Below are 19,127 nucleotides of genomic sequence, written 5' to 3' on the forward strand. Positions count from 1 at the left end.
TCTTTGAGAGCCTGTGCATGGGATTCTCCAGGCAAGGATACTGGAGTGGGTTGCCATTCCCAACTCCAGGGGATCTTCCCAACCCAGGGATCGAACCTGGGGCGCCTATGTTGCAGGTGGATTCTTTATTGTTTGAGCCGCCAGGGAGGCCCACAGTGTAAAAGCAGTAGAGCACCATTAGACTCTTAAATAAATAATTTATTTACTTTTTGGCAGCACTGGGTCTTCGTTGCTGTGCGGGGGCTTTCCCTAGTTGCCATGAGTGGGGGCTACTCCCTAGCTTCTCACTGTGGTGGCTTCTCTAGTTGCCAGGCACGGGGTCTAGAGCACGAGCACCGTTCCTCCAAGGCATGAGCGATCTTGAAGTTCTGGAACCCATGTCCCCTGTATTGGCAGGTGGGTTCTTAACCACTGAACCACCAGGGAAGCCGCTCTATATTCGACCTTTTAATACTTGTTCCTGTCGAGTAAGACTTTGGACTCCATCTGAAAGGGCCAAAGAAAAACTTAGGGAGTGTCTGGGCTGGAGGATCACAGGGAAGATGAATCTTTTGTTTATTTTGCACCAGTTCATCAAGCGCTCTTAAATATGACAGCTGGTCTGCCAACCTTCTCTAGTTTTTTTTGGCTTTAGTTCACTTCAGTTCAGTCGCTCAGTCATGTCTGACTCTTTGCGACCCCATGAACCACAGCATACCAGGCCTCCCTGTCCATCACCAACTCCCGGAGTCCACCCAAACTCATGTCCATTGAGTCCGTGATGCCATCCAGTCATCTCATCCTCTGTCATCCCCTTCTCCTCCTGCCCTCAGTCTTTCCCAACATCAGGCTCTTTTCCAATGAGTCAGCTCTTCACATCAGATGGCCAAAGTATTGGAGTTTCAGCTTCAACATCAGTCCTTCCAATGAACACCTAGGACTGATCTCCTTTAGGATGGACTGGTTGGATCTCCTTGCTCTCCAAGGGACTCTCAAGAGTCTTCTCTAATACCACAGTTCAAAAGCATCAATTCTTCAGCGCTCAGCTTTCTTTATAGTCCAACTCTCACATCTATACATGACCACTGGAAAAACTGTAGCCTTGACTAGATGGACCTTTGTTGACAAAGTCATGTCTCTGCTTTTTAATATGCTGTCTAGGTTGGTCATAACTTTCCTTCCAAGGAGTAAGCGTCTTTTAATTGCATGGCTGCAGTCACCATCTGCAGTGATTTTGGAGCCCAGAAAAATAACAACAGGTCAGCCACTGTTTCCACTGTTTCCCCATCTATTTGCCATGAAATGATGGGACCAGGACCAGATAAGAAGGGCAGTCACCAGGGGACTGGTAACCAGCAGGCTCCAGCACCGTTCAGACTCAGCGTGTTTCTCCTAAGGACCCTTTGTCTCAAATCTACTCCACTACATACCATGCTGAACGATTCTTACCCTGTGCCTGGTTAGCCTCAGTGTGATTATTATTAGATCAGGCAGATGATATCAGGCAATCAAGATGTAAATTGAGTAATTGAGACCCAGATTGTAAAATGCACCAAGCTTGACTACAACTGTATTTAATTTGCAAAGTAGCTCTAGTAGGAGCGGGAGTGGCCCTGCCCCTGCTCAGAGGACCAAGGGGACCTGTTCCCATGAAGGCGTGGAGCTCAAGTGATCCAGTACGTGTAACAGCACCTGCTTCTCTGCCACTGCCCTCCAGTGGTCCAGACGTCATCTCCATCCCAAAATGACTGAGAAAGAGCAAAGGTTGTCATGTGAGGCGAAACACACCACTTGGGCTTCCATATATACATATAGAAGTCTGCGCCCTCTGCCACTTTAGCAGTTGTGAATCTTGGGGTGATTTAGTGATCCTTTGTTTTGAAGCAGATGTGACCTGTGTTATTGCGGGGGGCGGATGAGGGATGAGATACTCCACAAGGTGCACTCTGCGTGATATCTTGGTGACAATTGTGAACCAGTTTATCCAAAAGCTGAGGAGAAGGGATCCTAGACGATGACTCTGAATGTCGGGAGAGCCTCTCCCCAGTTTTCATGCCAGAAGCATTGTCACCTGTGGGTCAAGCATCGGACAGGATCTCAGGGTGACAAAGTGACTTCCTTACATTCTACCTGTAGCCCCTTTAACCTGTGGGGACTGGATCAGAGAACAAATCTACGTGAAGACACCATGTGGGACTGGAAGCTGGCTCCAGTCCCAGGCCTGGCTATTAATCCAGGGTTATTCTAGGGCTCTCTCTCCAGTGATCTGATTCTTTCCTGAGCACCCCGGAGACTCAGCAGGCTGACCCCACCGGTCTGTGCCCAGAAATGTCATCCAGACATGAACACAGCTTCTCACGGTGGAATCCTTGCTATAATCAATGCCTCCTTGTATTGGGTTTTCTAAATAGAATTTCTCAAGTTAGTAAAAAAAAAAAAAAAATTTATTGACTTATAGTTGATTCACAAGCTTGTGTTAATTTCTGTTATACAGCAAAGCAAGTCAGTTTTACATATATACTGTTTTTCATATTCTTTTCCATTATGGTTTACCACAGAATATTAAATATCATTCCCTGTGCTGGACAGTGGGACCTTGTTGCTTATCCATTCTATATATAATGCTATAATTGGCATCTACTAATCCCAAAGCCCCAGTCCTTCCCTCCCCAACCCTTGGCAACCACAAGTCTCACCTGTATCTGTGGGTCTGATTCTGTTTTGTAGATACGTTTGTTTGTATTGTATTTTAGATCCCACATGTAAGTGATACCATACGGTATTTGTCGTTCTCTTTCTAACTTACTTTGCTTCGTATGATGATCTCCAGGCTCATCCATGTCGTTGCCAATGGCATCCTTTCATTCCTTTTAATGGCCAAGTGCTGTTCATTTCACCTGTGTACACACCTTCTGTGTCCACGCATCTGTTAATGGACGTTTAGGTTGGTTCCATGTCTTGGCTACTGTAAGTAGTGCTGCTGTGAACACAGCAGAGCATGTATCCTTTTGAATCGGAGTTTGTCCAGGCGTGTGCCCAGCAGTGGGACTGCTGGGTCACGTTTCAGCTCTATTTTTAGTTTTCTGAGGAGCCTCCGTGTTGTTTTCCATAGTGGCTGGCCCGGTTTACATCCCCGCCAACTGTGCAAGAGAATTCCCTTATCTCCACACCTGCTCCAACACGTATTATTTGTAGACTTTTTACTGATGGCCAATCTGACCAGTGTTAAGTGATACTTCGTTGTGGTTTTTATTTGCATTTCTTTAATTGTTAGCCATGATGAGTTCTTTTCATGAGCTTATTGGCCATCTGTATGTCTTTTTAGAGAAATGTCTCTTTAGGTTTTTTGCTCATTTTTCCATTAGGTTGTTTTTTGGTTGTTGAACTGTGTGAGCTATTTGTGTATTTGGGGGATAAAACCCTGTTGGCCGCATCATTTGCAAGTATTTTCTCCCATTCGATAGGTTGTCTTTTCTTTTTTTTTTTTTTTTTTTGTGCAAAAGCTTGTAAGTTTGATTGGGTCCCATTTCCTTATTTTTGCTTTTATTTCTATTGCCTTGGGAGACAGACCTAAGAAAACATTGGTGTGATTTTTTGTCAAAGAATGTTTCATCTCTGTTTTCTTCTAGGAATTTTGTGGTGTCATGTCTTACATTTAAGTATTTAAGCCATTTTGAGTTTATTTTTTTTATAATGTGAGGATGTTTTCTAGCTTCACTGATTTACATGCAGATAACTTTTCCAACCCCACTTGCTGAAGGATTGTCTTTTCCCTATCATATATTTTTGCCTCCTTCTTTAAAAATTAATATACTGTAAGTGTGTAGGTTCATTTCTGGTCTCTGTATGCTGTTCCATTGGTCCATTTGTCTGTTTTTATGCCAATACCATGCTGTTTGGATTACTGTAGCTTTGTAATATTGCCTGAAGTCTGGGAGGATTATGCCTTCAACTTTGTTCTTTTTCCTTAGCATCACGTTGGCAATTCTGGGCCTTTTATGGTTCCATGTAAATCTTAGGATTATTTGCCTTAGTTCTGTGAAAAATATCATGGACAATGTGATAGGGATCACATTAACTCTATAGATTGGGAAGTGTGACCATTTTAACAATATTGACTCCTCCTCTTTCCATTTCTTTGAGTCGTCTTAATGTTGTGTAGTTCTCAGCATTAAGTTAGTACTTTTGTCTCAAGACTCAAAAGTCTTTTCAAGGCCACAGTGTTTCCCTTGCACAGTCTACAGACTTCTACTGAAATACTTACCTGGTGCCCCAGTGGTAAAGAATCTGCCAGCAACGCAGGAGACCACCTGCCAATACAGGAGCTGTGCGATCGATCCCTGAGTTGGGAAGATTCCCTGGAGAAGAAAATGGCAACCCGCTTCAGTATCTTGCCTGGAGAAACCCATGGACAGAGGAGCCTGGCAGGCTATATTCCATGGGATCACGAGTTGGACACGACTTAGTGACTAAATCACCACCATTGGTTAGGGAGATGCAAAGCTGCTGGAACAGAGAGCCCCAGAAAGACAGGGATGTAAAATGCATAGAACTGTTTCTCTCCATCACCTCCAAGGCCAGAGGTGAGCAGCCCAGCTGGATGGGGCAGCTGAGCTGTAAGTGCATGTCAGAGACACAGGCTCCTTATAATCTGTTTCCCACGCCTGCCTCTGGGCTGTAGTCCTTAGTCTCTCCTGAGCACTGCAACCCCCTGAAGGACTGATTAAACCATTTTCCACTCCCACTCAGCAGGTCTGAGTAGGGCTTGAGAATTTGCATTTCTGACAAACTCCCAGGTGATCCTAAGGCTGTTGGTCCAGGGATCCTGCTTGGGGAACTGCTGCCCAGGGGCCTGTCTTTGCCTGCCCTGGCTGATTGCCGACACATCCATGGTCCAGATTATGGAGTGGGGAAGGTGTGTGGAGGCACACACGCACACTCACACACACGCACGCAGTATTCTAAGGCCCAGGCGGGAAGTGGCAGCCTGTCTTTCCACTCATTTTCCACTGATGAGAAAACTCACAAAGCCACGCCTACCTGCTGGGGATGCTGGAGAAAGTCGAGGTCGTGGCCATGTCACTGAAAATAATCAATAAACAATCTATAATAGGAATAGGAAAGAATTCTATTGAAGCCGTACTGAAGATATAGCCCAGAAGACAGCCTCTCAAGGTATTCAGCACACTTTTATATCTTGTCAGAACAAAGAACATGAAACAAGTTATGGATACATTCCTTTAAACTTTAAAAAACAAATAGACCAGCACGTACACAGCAAGGCGGCATGACCTTGGCACCTGGGAAGGGAGTCTTTGTTATCAAAGGAGTCCCAGCCTTAATGTCCCAGGAAGAGGGGCATTTAATCTTTATCTTTCACATGGTCAGTGTGCCCTTTTCTTTAATATTTAAAGCAGATGTTTGGGGTCTTCCCTGAAAGTCCACTGGTTAAGACTCCAAGCTCCCAACACAGGGGGCACAGGTTTCATCCCAGGTCAGGGAACTAAGATCCTGCATGCCACATGGCACAGCCTAAAAATAAATAAAAATAACAAAAATGCAATGAAAAAAATAAAGGGGCCAGAAAATGCAAGAGGATACTTAAACTTTGGGGGGAAAAATTTTTTTTAAGCTGCTGTACAATGTAGGTTTGATCGGCCACAAACAGTCTATTTTAGCTAGTCTAAAATTCAAGTCATGCATGTATGTAAGCAATAATGACCTCCCCATACCTCAGTATGTGAGCATCTGTTTTATCAGCTACAATTATATTATAATGAGAAAAGGGGAGAGTGGATTCTGTTGGATGCTTGTGTATACCTATGACCCTACAGTCCTGCCGAAGTTATTCTCCTCTGGCCCCTGAGCTCTCTCTGGGGACAGGCAAGCCTCGTGCCCCCTGGTCTCAGAGTCTTTCACAGAAACCCACACATATGCTCCGGTCCACATCAAGTCCTCTGGTTCTACATCCACTTAGAAATATATGCTGCATGTGTAAGAAGACATCCATCAACCTGATGCTTGGAAGCACGTGTGACACCCCCAATGGAGACTGTGACTCTTGTTCCTCAAGGCCCAGCATTGCTGTCAGCAAATGATGTGACTGCAGTTACCCTGCTTCACATCCAGGAGCTAAATTAGCTCATTTAGGATCTGAAACAACAGCAGCCATGGATAATTAACATCACTGCTCTGAAGCCCGGATTTGCTCTTGCCCAGGCAAGAGTCATGTCCACGTGGACCTGGGTTGTGTTGGCTCTGGGAACCCAGGCATCCATGTACCTCTGTGCGTCAGGGGCTCCTCCCAGCCTATGGCCACCTGGTAGATCTTCTCAGGCCCCCACAGTGAGACTACAGCATTTTATTTAGGGATGAGTATATTTTCTTCAAGGGGTGAAAAAAAAGCTTTGGAAAACATCATGGTAACATTTAGTGCTATTAAAAAGCAGTGTTTTTTACCATGCGTAAAATAGATGCTCGTGGGAAGCTGCTCTATAGCATGAGGAGCCCAGCTCGGTGCTCTGTGATGACCTAGAGGCGTGGGATGGTCGGGTAGGAGGGAGGTCCAGGAGGGAGGGGATATATGTATACGTACAGCTGATTCACGTGTTGTACAGCGGAAGTAACACAACATTGTGAACAATTATTCTTCAGTTAAAGAAAGAAAGCATGTTTCAGCAACCAGATCAAGGAAGCCAGTGAAGAGCTGGGTTCCTGGCCATACGAACACCTGTCCTCCTTTGAGAAGCAGCGATGATCCTATAGCCCCTCAAGGGACCAGAGCGGCTGGTGGGCTGACATCTGAAAGACGCTCCAAGCAGCAGAGGGAAGACACTGTCTGCAAATGCCAAGTGGATGAAATCAGTGCAGCTTTTTCCTGATGTGTGGTCTCTTAAAGTGCCACCAGAATTAATCGTCTGAAAGAGGAGTCCCCAAAGCTGGAAGGGACTGTGGCTCACATTGAGGGTCAGGAGAGCAGTGACCCCACCACCCGCCACCTTCGTTACCATCTCAGGTGTCTTGGGGAAAGTCTCGTCTTGGGCTCAAGATCTAGTCCAACAGAGGGCTTCTCCACCTACAAGGTACATGTGAATGACTCGGGTTAATGTGGATTCCATGCAGGCCTGGGTGGGGCTGAGATCCTGCGCCCGTCCCCCCAGCTCCCAGGGCTGCTGCTGTGGGTCCCTCCCTGCCCTGCTGATGGAGTGTGTGCCCTAAGGGGACCAGCTGGGACCCCACGTGACTAGGATGCACAGCAAAGCCTGAGAGCCAGTGGACTCGCACCTCGCTTGGAAGGCTTAGGATGTCAGGATCTCTCTGCAGAGCAGAGAGGGAAGCGGAGGTCCAGGTTGCTGAGGTGGGACCAGCTCCACGAGGAAGCATCCCTGGCCATGGAAGTCTTAGGTATGGCCATTGTCTGGCTCCTCACCTGGAGGGTCTCTAGGACATGTCTGTCCGTCTGTCTGGCTCCCTTTGGAAGATTATTGTGGGAGTGGGGATTCCTGGTGGAAACCCTGCTGGACCCTCCTTGGCTTCTCCAGTTGGGACCCCGCTGGGCCCCCACAGTGACTGAAACTAACTAGCAGTGGAGATCCCACTTGGAAAACCCGTGGCTCGCAGACAGAGACGGAAGTGGGTCTCGAGAGGACTGTGAAAAAAAACAAGGAAATAGGCCAAAAAGAATTTTCTTTTTTTAAATTTATTAATGTTTACAGTGTTGTGTTGATTTGTGCTGTACAGCAAAGTGGTTCAAATATATATATGTTCTTTTTAAAATTCTTTTCCACTATGGTTTATCTCGGGATATTGATTATAGTTTCCTATTTTATACAGTAGGACCTTGTTGTTTATCCATCCTATATATAATAATTTACATCCATTAACCCCGAACTCCCAATCCATCCCTCCCCCGTCCCCTCAGCAGCCACAAGACTCTCCTCTATGTCTGTGAGTCAGTTCGTTTTGTATATTTTATGCATATTTGTTTTGTATATTCTACACAAATGTAAGTTCATGTGTGTTATATGTTAGAGTCCACATATAACTGGTATCAGTAAACTCTTTCTGACCTATTTAACTTAGTACAATAATCTCTGGGTTCATTCATGTTGCTGTAAATGGCATTATTTCATTCTTTTTTATGGCTGAGTAATACTCCATTGTATGTATGAACCACGTCTTCTTTATCCATTCCTCTGTTGATGGGCATTTATGTCGTTTCCATGTCTTAGCTGTTGTAAATAGCACTTCTGTGAACACTGGGGTGCATGTATCTTTTCAAATTACAGCCCCAAAAGGGTTTTCTAACAGCAGAGAATGAGAAAACAAAACAGGGAAGGAGATGAGGATAAGACTCCATAAAAGCCTAACAGCTTTTGGGGGATGAGAAACGTCTAGATGTAACAAATTACTGTGACAGGAAGAAACAATCGCCTTGAAACAGAAGGCATTGGTGTCTGTGAAGCCGCACAACTGGCCAAACATCTCAAACCAAAACACGTTTGGAGGCCCCTGTAGCCTGGGGAATAAACAGCATTGTGAGTCTAGTCTGGCTTTGTTTTTGCTTTGTTTCTGGGATTTCCTTTAGGATCTCTGATGAAAGTGAAAGAGGAGAGTGAAAAAGTTGGCTGAAAATTCAACATTCAAACAAACCAAGATCATGGCATCTGGTCCCATCACTTCATGGCAAATAGATGGGGAAACAGTGGAAACAGTGAGAGACTATTTTCTTGGGTTCCAAAATCACTGCAGATGGTGAGTGCAGCCATGAAATTAAAAGACTCTTGCTCCTTGGAAGAAAAGCTACCTAGACAGCATATTAAAAAGCAGAGACATTACTTTGCCAACAAATGTCTGTATAGTCAAAGCTATGGGTTTTCCAGTAGTTAAGTATGGATGTGAGAGTTGGATCATAAAGCTGAGCACTGAAGAATTGATGCTTTTGAGCTGTGGTGTTGGAGAAGACTCTTGAGAGTCCCTTGGACAGAAAGGAGATCAAACCAGTCAATCCTATAGGAAATAAATCCTGAATAGTCATTGGAAGGACTGATGCTGAAGCTGAAGCTCTAATACTTTGGCCACCTGATGAGAACTGACTCATTGGAAAGACATTGATGCTGGGAAAGATTGAATGCAGAAGGAGAAGGGGATGACAGAGGATGAGATGTTTGAATGGCATCACCAACTTGATCAACATGAGTTTGAGCAAGCTCCAGAAGTTGGTGATGGACAGGGAAGCCTGGCGTGCTGCAGTCCATGGGGTCCCAAAGAGTCGGACATGACTGAGTGACTGAACTATACTGAAAGGAGATCAACCCTGAATATTCATTGGAAGAACTGATGCCAAAGCTCCAATACTTTGGCCACCTGATGATGTGAAGAGCCAACTCACTAGAAAAGACCCTGATGCTGAGAAAGATTGAGGGCAGGAGGAGAAGGGGGCGACAGAGAATGAGATGGTTGGATGATATCACCAACTCAATGGACATGAGTTTGAGCAAACTCCAGGAGATAGTGAAGGACAGGGAAGCCTGACATGCTGCAGCCCATGTGGTCACAAAGAGTCAGATAGGACTGAGCAACAACAACACTGGGATCCCAGGAGATGGATGCTGCAGGGCAGGGTGCTAGGAGTTCAGGGGGAGGGAGTTCCATTGTCCCAGAGTCGTCCTTTCTGGAAGAGGGAGTGTGTGTTAGTCACTCAGTCGTGTCTGACTCTTTGTGACCCCATGAACTGTAGCCCGCCAGGTTCCTCTGTCCATGGGGATTCTCTAGGCAAGAATACTGGAGTGGGCAGCCATTCCCTTCTCCAGCGGATCTTCCTGACCCAGGGATCAAACCTGAGTCTCCTGCAGGAAGGCTTTTTGCCATTTGAGCCACCATGGGAAGCCCCAGAGGAGGGAAGTAAAGTGAAGTTGCTCAGTCGTGTACAACTCTTTGCGATCCCATTGACTATAGCTTACCAGGCACCTCCGTCCATGGAATTTTCCAGGCAACAGTATTGGAGTGGGTTGCCATTTCTTCCTCCAGGGGATCTTCCCAACCCAGGGATTGAACCCAGGTCTCCCGCATTGTAGGCAGATGCTTTACCATCTGAGCTACCAGGGAAGCCAATTTTCTTCATCTTCACATTTTTCTACAATGGGCATATTGTTTCAGAATTTAAGAAAATATAAACTGTTTCTGTTTGGCAGAGGTGGTCTGTGGCCTCTGGATGTTTCCTTGTGCTCTTTGTCAGCTTGGGGGCTTCTCTTCCCACCTTTAGCTCACCATCTCCCCTGTGGCCTGCTCCAGGAGAGACAGCTGCTGGCCGCGAGGACAGGACTTCGAGGGATGGGCTGTCTGGGGATCAGCTGGCTCCTGCCGCATTGGTGACCCATCTCTGGTTGTGCTTCCAGGCGAGCTCACAGCAGGGTCCTGACGCAGCCTCTCGTCTGTCGACTGTCAGCTGCTCCTGCCACCAGCTGGTCCCCGGCACAGGCCTGACACTCTGCCATCTCTCAGCAGGTGAGGACGTGAGGGGCCCTGTCCAAGAACAGGTTCTCTCTGGAGGGTGGGGGTCGCTGCTAGCAGTGCACGTGTGGGCCTGGGGTGAGACTGGCTGTCGGGATCCTTGATGTGTGGCCAGGTCCTCACGCCATCACTGCATTCTCAGCCCAGATGTAAGGCCCTTATGGAGGCTGTTTCACCCCTCATTTCACATTATCCCTCGTGTGAGTGGGTGATGGGGGAGCAGCAGGAGATACAAGCCATCTCCATGGGTTGCTGGCCTTGGCTTGGAAATCAAGCTGTGTCCTTCCCCACCTAGGAACAGAGATATTACTCAGGCTAGCATCCATGTCCAGCTACTTGCTATGACAAAGGGGATGGGGGGGAGGTGTCAACCAACATCACCAATGCCGCCCCCTCCCCCCATAGTATAAGCTGCTCAGTCCCTTCAGGCCAAAGGCAATAGCTGTCTTTCAGAGATTTCCCGGAGAGACAGACTGCAGAGCTCTGCCAGCCAACACTTCACAAGGGTCTGTGGAGATAAGGCATGTTAGGGAGGATGGCTGAAAAGGCACGAAGACATCCACTCATCCAGAAACTGTAAAGACTGTCCTGAGTCAGGTCAGATCAGCAGCAGTGGGGATTGCAGCATCGTGCGCTGCCCTGCCCCCGACTCTGAGTTTACCAAATTACACGCCACAAAGTTGGCCGTCAGAACCTCCCCAGGCAAGCTGTCTGTGTGAGTGTATCCATGTGCCCGAGGAGAAAGATGCCTGACCACACACACCCACGCACATCGTCACACTTGTACACCTGTGTGCACACTCACACCCCCCACCCATACATCTTTATACCCACACCCCGCTCACCTGCACACACTCACACACACCCTCACCTGCACACATTCACACGTACCCTCATACCCAGATGCGCACACAGTACAGAGCCCCCTCCTCCTTCTCTGCCTCCCCCCACTTCTCCCTTTCTTCCCTCCTGCGGATCCTGAGCTCAGCTTCCTCTAACCAGCCCCCTGGGTCCCGCCACCCCCAAGTCCCCTAACTTACGAAAGCCCCAAGCTGGTGATGAGGAAAGAGAAGGATTGATTCAGAAATGGGGCAGGAGGATCAGGGCCTGAAGGCAATGATTTCAGGGTCCTTTTTCCCCTGTCGGGCTGGGGAGGCATGGAAGTGGCCTGCATCTTCTGCCTCCTCTTGTGTGGACACAAGGATGCATAAACACACACATCCACAGGGGGACCGCCGCACACACAGGCCGGCAGAGTGTGCCCGTCAGGCCTTGGGCACAGGCAGGGACACAGCCCCAAACACACATGCAGAGATGCGCACACATCTCTGTAGAGTAGGGCGTCGGCAGCTGCTCCCCCGAGTTTCAAAACCCCTTCTGCTTCTCCAAAATCAGCTCCTTCTGCTTCTCCTTCTCTTCTTGAATAAAAGTTTGCAACCAAGAGAGGAACACAACCCTGTTAACTCTGACTTCAGTGGCTGCCACATATCACAACAGGCAAGTTTTATTTTTCAAACATTGGGAATAAATGAAGTTGACGTCAGGCCTCATCTGGGCCAGAGAGTCATTGCCTGAATGAGGAAACCCAGAGTGTGGTCTGCACACCCCGGGACCGGCCCAGCCCCCTCACACCTCCCTGTGCGCTACACAAAACCACGCCTGTGAGACCCACCCCCAGCTCTCAGGCCTGACCGCATAGGTCTCCAGGGAGTTTCTCCTTAAACGGGGTAACAGTAATCTATGGCGTGTGCTTTCCTACAGAACAGTTAGCATCACAGGGGTCTTCCGTGCTTGGAATAGGGGATAGAGGTGTGTTTGTTTGTGTGTTATTTAAAAACAATATAAACTTTTTGGAATAATAGCAAATTAAAATGAATGATAAAGCAAGCTCTTGCAGGGGAAACGTGTGCTTTGCACTGTAAACGCTAGGGGGCGCTCTGTGAGAGGAAAGAGCCCTGAGCTAAGTGGCAGTGCTTTGCGTTTGAGTCCTAGACCAACAGGTCTTGGCTGTGGGAAGAAGCCCTTGGCTTTATTTCTCTGAGTTTTGCTCTTTCTTGATGTGCAAAACAAAACTCAGACTGTTTTGCCAACTTTTAGAGATGCTTGAGGAAAGAGTGAACGAATGTGTATGACAGTGGTGGAGTTCCCTGGTGGTCCGGTGGTTAAGACTCTGCGCTTCCGCTGCAGGGGGCACGGGTTCAATCCCTGGTCAGGGAACTAAGATTCCCACGTGCCATGCAGCAAAAAAAAAAAAAAAAAAATGTATGAAGATGATTTATTACTAACAAATCACTGAACAAATGTCAAGGTATTCCTTATGGCAGTGGGGTGTAAGGATAAGAGAAAGACATGGGCTTCTGTTGTCAGGCTTTCTCAGCCCCGGCGACAGGGAGTGGGTGGCAGGTGGCCCAAGAAGCCCATGTCTTGCTCCCATCATTCAGGTGATCCTCTGATCCCAGGAGGGTCTGCTCCCGTGACTCCCCAACCTGGACAGAGAAGCTGCAGAGGATGGGAGGGGGAGAAAGCTCAGGGGGACTCTGCTTTCAGACAACCAACTCTTCCAAACTCCTTAGCTTTGGTTGTTCCAGGGGCAGCAGAATGAAAGAAGGCATGTCCAATAACAGCACCGCCAGCATCTCCCAAGCCCGGAAAGCTGTGGAGCAGTTGAAGATGGAAGCCTGCATGGACAGGGTGAAGGTAAGTGTCACAGGCCCGCCTGCCCTCTGACCAGCACTCCACTCACAACAGTACCCCCGGGTCCAAAGCAGCCGCGTGAGAGTGAACACGTCATCCCGTAGAGCATCCAGCCAACGCTGGCAGCTGTAACATTTACAGACAAGTGTTTGCTCCAGGGTTCCAAGCATGCCCGAGGAGCCAAGGGATGCAAAATATACAGTGTGTGTGAATTCCATAAGGAGTCGCCTAAAATAGACCCGTGTTCATCTCAGCTCTCTTTAACTCAGTTGTCATGCCTGTAAGTGAGAGAAGGAGTTGAACCATGCAGTCCATCGTAGTTTTCCTGCCTGGTCCAGTGACTCGGAGATGAGACAACATCAGGTATTTTGACAGGGGTTCTGGGGGAAGTGCCGTGTCAAATCGTGTATGCGTTTGTCAGCTCCTCCTCGGGGGAAAGGGAAGGAGGGTACCAGCGTCCTCCTACCCTGTTCACTTCACTGAGGAGCCGAGATGTCTTCATGCTGGGGGAACAACGCCAGCTCTTCCCCAGATGCCACTTCAAAGGGAGCAGGAGGCCAGGCGGAGCGAGAGGCCCTGAGATGCCGCTTAGTTAGGTTCATTGACTCGAATGGTGCTGGAAGTGCATCGGGCATGTGACAGCAGAAAACACCAGTCCAGTGTGTCTGTGCCCTATGGGGACATAAAACCAGGGCTCTCAACCAAACAGGACAGAATCCGTGGGGCAGCGGGTGACTCCTACTGCCCTCTGTTGGTGGAGCAAGCAGTCCCTCCCCGAGGCTCCCACCCAGAGCTATGACCAGATAACACCAGCTCCATCAGTCGGCTTCCATCCATCCCCCTCCCCAGGGAGCTTCGGGTACCAGCTATCCAAGGAGGCAGCAACATGCTCAGTAAGTGACACGATGTATACAAAGCAAGAAGGGAATGCAGGATGATACACATTGATCTAAGTGGACTGGCTATATCTGCACATACTGATACCAGCTACAAATAAAACATCTTTAATCCCTAGCCTAGAGGAGGGAGCAAGAAAAGAAACAGTTTTAAAAGAGGAGGAGCCCAGTGGTGTAGCAATAGGTCTAAGGATGAGCATTGCAGACACTAGTAGTTCAAAGGCAGGATAAACTTTTGCTGAGAGGACAAGGATGCGAGGGGACGCACTCGTTGGACAGAGATCCCTGAGCACCCGCTCTGCCCTTGGCATGATCCTGGGCTAGAAAAACGAATGGAATGTTCCCATCATGTTGCTCAGAGAAGACTTCCTGGAGCCATGAGCTAGGGCTTGGTTGAAGTGACATGGGGGCGGAGGGAAGGCTAGTATGAGCTGACCGTGGCTCATTGCAAGCGCTTGGACTTGACAGAGAAGCCAGTTGTTGTGCTGGGAAGGCAGCTATGTGCACAGGAACAGGTCATGAAAACAGCTGGTGCACAGCTGGGGCCGTGGGATGACCTAACCACAGTCGATAACGTTGCCAGAGGCCAGGGGGCAGCAGAAGCCGTTGCCTTGGTGGGGAGTTCTGGTTTGTCAAGGAAGATGCTCTCCATGGTAACAGATCCTCTCTCATGACCATCAGCACCCCAGGAGTCATGGTGGAGTACATGTCCCCATGGGGAAGGGCTCTTCAGGAGTCACTGCCGGATATGTCAGTCTCCCAGAGAAGGAGTGGAGGTCACAGGGCAACTCAGAGTCCAGGGTGCTATGCAGGTGGTGTCACGGGCTGGGCGGCCCGTTCTTGCAGTTCCGGGTTGTGGAACTGCAGCTCCTTGATCTCGTGAGAGGCCTCCCGGGGCCCCTACAGCCTCTATGGTGATTACAGGGCCCATGACAGGTCTGGTTCTGAGCTGGCAGAGTTTGATCCCTGAAGAGATGATCTGGGGCTGCCTGAGGACAGAGGTGGCCCCAGGAACCACATCCCAGCCAGAGCTGCACAGTCACATGTGGTTTTTTTGTTTGTGCTCACACAACCTCAAATGTTAAGTTTTTAAAATTGTGATTAGATACACATAACATATAATTTGCCATTTTTACCGTTTTTAAGTGTGTAATTTAATAGCATTATGTACATCCCCAACATCATGCGGTCATCCATTTCTAGAAGTTTTTCGTTATCCCAAACAGAAACTCCACCTGTTAAACTCTCACTCCGCGTCCCCTGCCGCACAGCCCCTGGAAACCTCTCTTCTACGTTACGTCTCTATGAATTTGGCTGTTCAGGGTAGATTTGAAAAGTGGAAAATAAGTATTTGTCTGTAGACAAATCATACTTATTTAAATTGGCATCTGCCTTGAAAATCCACAAAGCCTGTGTCTAAAATTGAATTCCTTTGTAAGGCTGAACAGTACTTATTTTTGCAAAAAAGTTGGATTAAGCTCAACAGTCAGCAAAAACAAGACCAGGAGTTGACTGTGGCTCAGTCATGAACTCCTTATTGCCAAATTCAGACTGAAATTTAAGAAAGTAGGGAAAACCACTAGACCATTCAGGTATGACCTAAATCAAATGCCTTATGATTATTACAGTGCAAGTGAAAAATAGATTTAAGGGCCTAGATCTGATAGATGGAGTGCCTGAAGAACTATGGAATGAGATTCGTGACATTGTACAGGAGACAGGGATCAAGACCATTCTATGGAAAAGAAATGCAAAACAGCAAAATGGCTGTCTGGGAGGCTTACAAATTTTTGAAAAGAAGATCTTTTTGCAAAGGAGAAAAGGAAAGATAAAAACATCTGAATGTTAAAGTTCCAAAGAATAGCAAGAAGAGATACTGTTGCTCTTCTTCATCCATCAATGCAAAGAAATAGAGGAAAACAACAGAATGGGAAAGACTAGGGATCTCTTCAAGAAAATCAGAGATACCAAAGGAAACATTTCTGCAAAGATGAGCTCGATAAAGGACAGAAATAGTAGGGACCTAACAGAAGCAGAAGATATTAAGAAGAGATGGCAAGAATACACAGAAGAACTGTACAAAAAGATCTTCAGTTCCAGATAATCACGATGGTGTGATCACTGACCTAGAACCAGACATCCTGGAATGTGAAGAAAATGGGCTTTAGAAAGCATCACATGGAACAAAGCTAGTGGAGGTGATCCATCACCAGTTGAGCTCTTCCAAATCCTGAAAGATGATGCGGTGAAAGTGCTGCATTCAATATGCCAGCAAATTTGGGAAACTCAGCAGTGGCCACAGGACTGAAAAAGGTCAGTTTTCATTCCAATCCCAAAGGAAGGCAATGCCAAAGAATGCTCAAACTCCACGATTGCACTCATCTCACACGCTAGTAAAGTAATGCTCAAAACCCTCAAGACAGGCTTCAGCAATATGTGAACCGTGAACTCCAGATGTTCAAGCTGGTTTTAGAAAAGGCAGAGGAACCAGAGATCAAGATCTGCCAACATCCGCTGGATCATAGAAACAGTCAAGGGAGTTCAAGAAATACATCTATTTTTGCTTTTTGACTATGCCAAAGCCTTTGACTATGTGGAAACAATAAACTGTGGAAAATTCTGAAAGAGATGGGATTACCAGACCACCTGATGGTCTTGAGAAATTTGTATGCAGGTCAGGAAGCAACAGTTAGAACTACGTGGAACAACAGACTGGTTCCAGATAGAAAAGGAGTCTGTCAAGGCTGTATATTGTCACCCTGTTTATTTAACTTATATGCAGAATACATCATGAGAAACGCTGGACTGGAAGAAACACAAGCTGGAATCAAGATTGCCAGGAGAAATATCAATAACCTCAGGTATGCAGATGACACCACCCTCATGGCAGAAAGTGAAGAGGAACTCAAAAGCCTCGTGATGAAAGTGAAAGTGGACTCAGGAAAAGTTGCTTAAAGCTCAACATTCAGAATCCAAGATCATGGCATCCGGTCCCATCACTTCATGGGAAATAGATGGGGAAACAGTGGAAACAGTGTCAGACTTTATTTTTCTGGGGCGCCAAAATCACTGCAGATGGTGATTGCAGCCATGAAATTAAAAGACGGTATTTGGAAGGAAAGTTATGACCAACCTAGATAGCATATTCAAAAGCAGAGACATTACTTTGCCAACAAAGATCCATCTAGTCAAGGCTATGGTTTTTCCTGTGTTCATGTATGGATGTGAGAGTTGGACTGTGAAGAAGGCTGAGTGCCAAGAATTGATGCCTTTGAACTGTGGTGTTGAAGAAGTTTATGTACTCTTGAGAGTCCCTTGGACTGCAAGGAGATCCAACAGTCCATTCTGAAGGAGATCAGCCCTGGGATTTCTTTGGAAGGAATGATGCCAAAGCTGAAACTCAGTACTTTGGCCACCTCATCTGAAGAGTTGACTCATTGGAAAAGACTCTGATGCTGGGAGGATTCCTAAAGGAGGAAGGGGATGACAGAGGATGAGATGGCTGGATGGCATCACTGACTCGATGGACGTGAGTCTCAGTGAACTCTGGGAGTTGGTGATGGACAGGGAGGCCTGGCGTGCTGCGATTCATGGGGTCACAAAGAGTCGGACACGACTGAGCAACTGATCTGATCTGATCTGACCATATTTTATTTACTTATTCGGGTGTTCATGGACATTTGAGTTGTTTCCACCTTTAGTCTTTTGTCAGTAATGCTGCTACGAACATGGAATGCATTTGGGTCGGTGCTTTCAGTTCTTCGCTGTATACAGCCAGAAGCGGCACTGCTGGGTCATATAGTAATTCTATGTTCAACTTTTTGAGGAACCACGATGTTGGTTTCCATGATAGCCGTACCTTTTTATATCCACCTCAACCTCACTCCTGGGTCAGGAAGACTCCCCTGGAGAAAGGAATGGATACCCGCTCCAGTTTTCTTGCCTGGAGAATTCCATGGACAGACTGGCCTGGTGAGCTGTAGTCCATAGGGTCACGAAGAGTCGGACACGACTGAGTGACTAACACTTTTCACTTTTTCATCCCCAGCAATACACGGGGGATCCAGTTGCTCCATATCCTCACCAACACTTATTTTCCTTCTTAAAAATAATAGCCATTCTAATGAGTGTTAAGCTCACACTGGATTTTTAAGCACTTAGACACCCCTTGGAGAAGGCAGTGGCACCCCACTCAGTACTTTTGCCTGGAAAATCCCGTGGAATGAGGAGCCTGGTGGGCTGCATTCCATGGGGTCGCTAGAGTCCAACATGGCTGAGCGACTTCACTTTCACTTTTCACTTTCATGCATTGGAGAAGGAAATGGCAACCCACTCCAGTGTTCTTGCCTGGAGAATACCAGGGATGGGGGAGCCTGGTGGACTGCTGTCTCTGGAGTCGCACAGAGTCGGATACAACTGAAGTGACTTAGCAGCAGCTGCAGCAGACACCCCTTGCTTCAGGGCACAGGAGGGCTTTGGGGGAAAATCTACTTGATGCAACTTGGGAGGAAAAAAGATGTATATTGATATCAGTTAGCCAGACAACAAACAGAATGTGGAAAGAGAATCCATCAAGGATACCCCAAATTGACCATGATAAGTGCCTTGTTGTTCAGTTGCTAAGTCATGTCCAACTTTTTGCAACTGCATGGACTGTAGCCCGCCAGGCTCCTCCGTCCATGAGATTTTCCAGGCAAGAATGCTGGAGTGAGTTGCCATTTTGTTCTCTGGGGATCTTCCCCATCCAGGGATTGAACCCACATCTCCTGCATTAGGCAGGCAGATTCTTTACCACTAAGCCAGCAGGGAAGCCAATAGGTGCCTTGGGGAGGGAGGAAATTGGAAGAGTGTCACCAGGAAAAAGAAGTGGCCTCTCTAGGGTGGGTGAGAGTTCATCACAGGAAATGAAGAAGGAAAAAAGGATCCTGGGGGTAAATGACAGAGGGAAGCTGTGTGGGAGGAGGAGAGGAGCAGTTCCTAGAGCTCTCTGACCTCACACAGTGAGGGGAACTCCAGGCGTTCCCCTGTGTGCCATGCCAGCCACGG

General features: G+C 47.4%; 1 protein-coding gene across 1 annotated transcript in view; it reads left to right on the forward strand.

Annotated features, from left to right (window-relative positions):
• GNG4 (G protein subunit gamma 4) overlaps positions 1-19,127 on the forward strand; it is a 77,504-nt gene that overhangs the window by 18,041 nt on the left and 40,336 nt on the right. The window contains exons 2-3 of the mRNA XM_070364430.1: positions 10,377-10,485; positions 13,080-13,188. Of these exons, the coding sequence (XP_070220531.1) occupies positions 13,090-13,188 (99 nt within the window). The 5' untranslated portion in view covers positions 10,377-10,485; positions 13,080-13,089. The remainder of the gene's footprint in view (positions 1-10,376; positions 10,486-13,079; positions 13,189-19,127) is intronic.

This window comes from Bos mutus, chromosome 28 (assembly GCF_027580195.1).
Source record: "Bos mutus isolate GX-2022 chromosome 28, NWIPB_WYAK_1.1, whole genome shotgun sequence".
Lineage (NCBI taxonomy): Eukaryota > Metazoa > Chordata > Mammalia > Artiodactyla > Bovidae > Bos > Bos mutus.